Genomic DNA, 6,096 nt, shown 5'->3' on the forward strand with positions numbered 1-6,096 from the left:
AAAAAAAAGGGCTGCTTGCTATCTATCCAAGTATTGGTGCTTCGTAAGAAATAATGGCAGGGAGTACTTATAAGGTTGCTCAGGTTTTCAGAACTTGTGACTCCCTTTCTTGAAGATGTTATTTTCATGTAAATGTCATTACTTGCTGCTTTAGAGAATTTTCCAGAGTTAGTGAAGCAGATGGCTAGAGAGTAGAAGCCAGAAAGTTATACAAAAGGAGTTAAGAGATGATAGTATATCTCAGAGACTGGAGAGGTGATATCCAATGGAATCAAATAAGCTCTGGCTTCTCTGTCTGTAGAAGTTCCTTCTTGTGAGCACTGTCGTCTAATTTCTTTCAGATTTCCAGAGACTCCAGAAAGATGTCTTACCAGCAGCAGCAGTGCAAGCAGCCCTGCCAACCACCTCCTGTGGTGTGCCCACCTAAGTGCCCTAAGCCATGTCCACCTCCAAAGTGCCCAGAGCCATGTCCACCCCCAAAATGCCCACCTCAGCCATGTCAGCAGAAATGCCCTCCTACACAGATATACCAACCCTGCCAGCAGAAGTGTCCTCCTAAGAGCAAGTAACAGCTTCAGGATTCATCAGGAACATGAAAGGATAAGGACAATTGGCTCAGACTCCTTCCACAACTCAACCTTCATTTCTTTAAAGCCATCCATGGACACAACTTTTCTATCCATTAGTCCATAATCTGCCTGTGATGATTCCTAGCAAGTGAAGGTTTTTTTTTCCCTACATTGTTGTATTGCTACTCTCCAGGAGGTAACCGAGAAAGGGCAGTCCTCAGCTGTGCCAGGATCCCAGTGCTTCAAAGGAAGAACAAGGGCACATTCCCCTGGTCTCGTCAGATGATTCTCTTGACGTTTTCTGTGTCTGTAACCTGGGGAGAGATTTCCACCACTTGGGCAATTGTAATTTTCCTTTCCCTTCCTGAATAAAGTACATGTTTTGAGTTGGGATAAATATCTTATTTCTTTTTCAAACCTGCTTTTGTCAGCAACATTATATCATAATTTTGGTTTATTTTAATTCTTCTTTGATCCCAATATCCAGACTCTCACAATCACTGCCTCCCGAATTTTGTTTCACACCAAAGATTATTTCTGTATTATTTTGAACCCATATTATTTTCTTTAATTACTCTTTGATTAGGGGGACAAATTATTTAACCCCTCAGGATTTAGTTTTCTCTTTTTTTTTTTTTTTTAGTGCAAAGTGGGAAAAATAATATTTAGATCCCAAATCTGTCTTAGGTATAAAATTGAATAATGCCTGTAACTTTGTTGGCAGAAAATCTGACTCAGAATTAAGCAAACAAACAAACAAACAAAAAGAAAGCTTGTTCCATTGAGATGATTCCAACTCATGGCAACGGCATGTGTTACGGAGTAGAATTGCCACATAGGGTTTCCTTGGCTGTAATCTTTATGGAAGCAGATTAGCAGCACTTTCTTCCCCGGTAGCATTAGGTAGGTTGAAATTGACAATGTTTAGGATAATTGCTGTTGTTGTTAAGTGCCACTGAGTTGATTGTGACTCGTGGTAACCCTATGTACAAACAGAATGAAACACTGCCTGGTCTTGCGCCATTATCACAATCATTGCAATATTTGATCCCATTATCACAGCCACTGTGTCAATCCATCTCATTGAGGGTCTTCCTGTTTTTCCGACCCTCTACTTTGCCAAGTGTGACGTCCTTTTCCAGGGTCTGGTCCCTCCTGGTAACATGTCCAAAGTAAGTGAGGTGAAGTCTCACCATCCTTACTTCTTAGTATAGTAGTTGAAGTCAAACCATTTGTGCCACCCAGCTGCCTTGACCCAGAAAGAGCATGCAATAAATGGTAGTTCATTAGAAGCAGCAGATCATCATCATTACTGCATTTGCTCCAGCAAGAAAGAAGCTTAGACATGACTACTCTAGGAAATAAGATTTTTAAACTTAATATCCTGTTACTCTCTTTCTTTTCTAATTTACTTTACTTTTCTAAGTGACATTGTAGGCAAAAAGCTTTTTGGAATTAGTGGGACATCCTACATGAAATCACAATATTTCTTAAAACATGGATGCTCCAGAAGAAAGGGAAATACCAACGCCTCAGAAGGCCTGTGTCTGCCTCATCTTCATGGGTACCACCTGCTCTTCTTACTTCATCAGCAGACACAAACTCAGGGTCCTGTCATTTTTGTTCACCTCCAAAATTAATTTTTTGAGTGTCCTGACCCCAGATTTGGAAAGTAATGGGGTTTATAATATTTACTGAAATTTGAAAAGTTAGTGCTGCTAGGCAGTCTTCTTTATAAGTGCTTGTCTTACAACAATACCAGGGGCCGGCTATAGAACAGACCATCAATTGCTCATATGCAAGTTCAAGTTGAAACTAAAGAAAGTTCATGCTGAAACTGAAGAAATTAGAACAAGTCCATGAGAGCCAAATTATGACCTTAATTATATTCCACCTGAAATTAGAGACCGTCTCAAGAATAGATTTGACACATAGAATGCTAATAGTGAAAGACCAGACCAGTTGTGGATTTACATCAAGGATATCATACATGAACAAAACAAAAGGTCATTAAAAAGACAGGAAAGAAAGAAAAGACCAAAATGGACGTCCAAAGAGACTCTGAAACTTGCTCTTGAACACCTAGTTGCTAAAGCAAAAGGAAGAATTGATGAAGCAAAGAACTGAACAGAAGGTTTCAAAGGGTGGCTGGAGAAGTCAAAATGAAGTACTCTAATGACATGTGCCAAGAGCTGGAGAGAGAAAACCAAAAGGGAAGAATACACACAGCATTTCTCAAGCTGAAAGAACGAAAGAAAAAATTCAAGTCTCGAGTTGCAGTAGTTAAGGATTCTGTAGAAGAAAATGCTAAAAGATGCAAGAAGCATCAAAAGAAGATGTAAGAAATACACAGAGTCATTATGCCAAAAGGAATTGGTCAGTGTTCAACCATTTGAGGAGGTAGCATATGACCAGGAACTGAGAATACTAAAGGAAGAAATCCAAGCTGCACTGATATCATTGCTGAATGTCAGATGCTGAAAGCAGAGAGTACCAGAAAGTTGTTTACTTGTGTTTTATTGACTATGCAAAGGCATTTGATTGTGTGGATCACAACAAATTATGGGTAATATTGGGAAGAATGGGAATTCCAGAACGCTTAATTGTGCTCCTGAGGAATCTGTACATAGATCAAGAGCAGTTGTTCAAACAGAACAAGGGGATACTGTGTGATTTAAAGTCAAGAGGGGTGTGCATCAGGATTGTATCCTTTGACCATACCTATTCAATCTGTATGCTGAGCAAATAATCTGAGAAGCTAGACTGTATGAAGAATGGGGTGTCAGGATTGGTAGAAGACTCATTAATAACTTGCTTTATGCATATGATACAACCATGCTTGCTGAAAGTGAAGAGGACTTGAAGCACTTAATGAGGAAGATCAAAGACCACAGCTTTCAGTAGGAATTACACCTCAACATAAAGAAAAGAAAAATTCTTAAAACTGGACCAACAAGCAACATCATGATAAATGGAGAAAAGATGGAAGTTGTTAAGGATTTCATTTTACTTGTTTCCAAAATCAACACCCATGGAAGCAGCAGTCAAGAAACCAAAAGATGCATTGCATTGGGCAAATCTTCTGCAAATGAATTCTTTAAAGTGTTGAAAAGCTGAGATGTCACTTTGAAGACTAAGGTGTACCTGACAGAAGCCATGATATTTTCAATTCCTCATATGCACCTTAAAGCTGGACAATGAATAAGGAAGACCATAGAACAATTGACTCCTTTGAATTGTGGTGTTAGTGAAGAAGATTGAATATTGTGGACTGCCAAAAGAACGAACAAATCTGCTTGGAAGGAGTACAACCAGAATGATCCTTAGAAGCAAGTATGGCGAGAGTGTGTCTTACATACTTTGGACGTGTTGTCAGGAGGGTTTAGTCCCTGGAGAACTAATGCTTGGTAAAGTACAGGGTCAGCAGAAAAGAGCAAGACGCTCAACGAGGTGGATTGACACAGCGGCTGCAGCAATGGGCTCAAGCATTACCATGACCGCAAGGATGGTGCAGGACCAGGCAGTGTTTCATTCTGTTGTGCATGGGGCCACTATTTGTCAGAACTGACTTGACGGCATCTAACAACAACAATAACACTATTTGCCCTGGGGTTTTCGGCCAGCAGTCCAAAAAATATATATATTGCATTGGGAAAATCTGCTGCAAAAGACCTCTGTAAGGTTTTAAAGAAAGCACTTTTATGACTAAGGTGCAGCTGATGTGAGCCATGTCTTTTCAATCACCTCATACGCATACAAGAGTTGGACGATGGAAAAAGAGGGCAGGCAAAGAATTATGCATTTGAGTTGTGGTGTTGGCGAACAATATTGAACATACTGTGGGCCGCCAAAGTGAACAAATCAGTCTTAGAAGAAATACAACCAGAATGTTACTTAGAAGTGAGAATGGACAGACTTTGACTCACTTTGGACGTGTCATCAGAAAGACCAGTCACTAGAAAAGGACATCATGGTTTGCATCAAGTAGAGGGCCAACGAAAACGAGGGAAACTCTCAATGAGATGGATTGACACAATTGCTACCACAGTGGATTCATACATACCAATGATGGTGAAAATGGTACAGGACTGGGCACAGGTCAACTGACAACTATTTGACAGACTCTATTGTGCATCCTGCAGATATATTGGTAAGAAAAAGACAAGGTCTGGGCTCTGTCCTCTAGGAGCTTACATATGGTGATATGGTGAGGAGAGGAAAAAGAACGTGCATAAACCAGCCCTACAGGTGTTAGGCCTTACATGTTTGGCTCTTCTCTCTTCTTCTCAATCCACAGTCAGTCACAGTCAGTGTGAAATTAATATTTTAAGTTTTGTGTGGGATCTTAAAGTATTTTCTTACATTTTTTCTTTTGGTTTAGTGCATGTTGATCTTTGTCTTCATTCCTGGAATCTGGGGAAGTTTTTTTTTATAGGGCATGGGACCTGAAGAAGCTGTCCTGAGATCTAGCAATAAAGATGTGCCTTTCTGTGCTTTCATCAACAAGCTAGAGTCCCTCAGTCAAAAAGGGAACAGCCTCAGTAACTGAAGGACCCAGAGGAAAAGCAACAGTGGTGAGTTTTGGGCCAGGATATTAGATAGGAAACCACAGTAAGCCTTATGTAGGAGGTGAGCCTCTGAGAAGAAAAGAATTGGTTATTTTGGAAGGACCTGAAGATATATCAGGGAGATGTTTCCCAGAGGTTCCTCAGAAGAAAGGCCTGGTGATCTAATGACACCCCTCCCCCACCTCCAAAAAAATCATCCATTGAAAACGTTATGGAAAACAGTTCTACTCTGACAAAAAAAGGGTTGTCATGAGTTGGGGTTGACTTGATGGCAATAACCAGACTTTAATAATTTCCATACCACTATCATCATATTTGCATATTGCCCACATTATTGCATACTTAATATTTTCATTTAAATTAACTTCAAATCAATAGACTTAAAACTCTAATTCTCAGTATTTTTATGCATTAATGGACAAGTTTGGAATTCAACTTATGAGTTCTTCAAATGTAGATTAAAATAGACAAGAGCTAAAGTAAAAGTCTGCTTGCCATGTGAGATCATCTTTGGTAACATAAGTCACACCACTGAGGTCACTGGGAAGTGCTCCAATAGGAATTAGTGATTTCAAATGGAGTATTGCTATGGTAAGGAGATTCCTTCCTTTCAAAGAACTTTAATTCACTCCTTTAATCTCTCCTCATATGGTGATCCTTCCATGGAGGAGTAGAATTAAAAGGTGGAGAAATGTAAATTTCAAGTGACCACTTGAAGAGATGGGTTGGTCCCTATTGTTTTGCATCATGGAATCTGCAGGCCTGTAGGAGTCAGGAGCAAATAGTGTACATGATAGAAGAGCTATGAGACCTTGCATCCTGGTGAGAGCCCAGAGGCTGTGACTTAGAGACCTGAAATGCAGAAGGTTTTGAGTTCCGCTGGATTCCAAATAGCCCACAGTGGTGCAGGTTTTAAGACTCAAAACCAAGCTCAAAATATGTCTGTCCTTTATTGGGAG

At 40.0% G+C, this 6,096-nt stretch overlaps 1 protein-coding gene across 1 annotated transcript; it reads left to right on the forward strand.

The window, feature by feature from the left end:
- Positions 1-362: 362 nt before the first annotated feature.
- On the forward strand, positions 363-569 carry LOC126073655 (small proline-rich protein 2G-like). Its single transcript, XM_049880540.1, has one exon. The coding sequence runs from the start codon at positions 363-365 to the stop codon at positions 567-569; it is 207 nt and encodes a 68-aa protein (XP_049736497.1).
- The last annotated feature ends 5,527 nt before the right edge of the window (positions 570-6,096 follow it).

Source organism: Elephas maximus, chromosome 3, assembly GCF_024166365.1.
Source record: "Elephas maximus indicus isolate mEleMax1 chromosome 3, mEleMax1 primary haplotype, whole genome shotgun sequence".
Classification (NCBI taxonomy): Eukaryota; Metazoa; Chordata; class Mammalia; order Proboscidea; family Elephantidae; genus Elephas; species Elephas maximus.

Excerpts from the sequence above, each read along its gene's own strand:
- LOC126073655 (XM_049880540.1), top strand. The coding sequence starts at position 363 with ATGTCTTACCAGCAGCAGCAGTGCAAGCAGCCCTGCCAACCACCTCCT.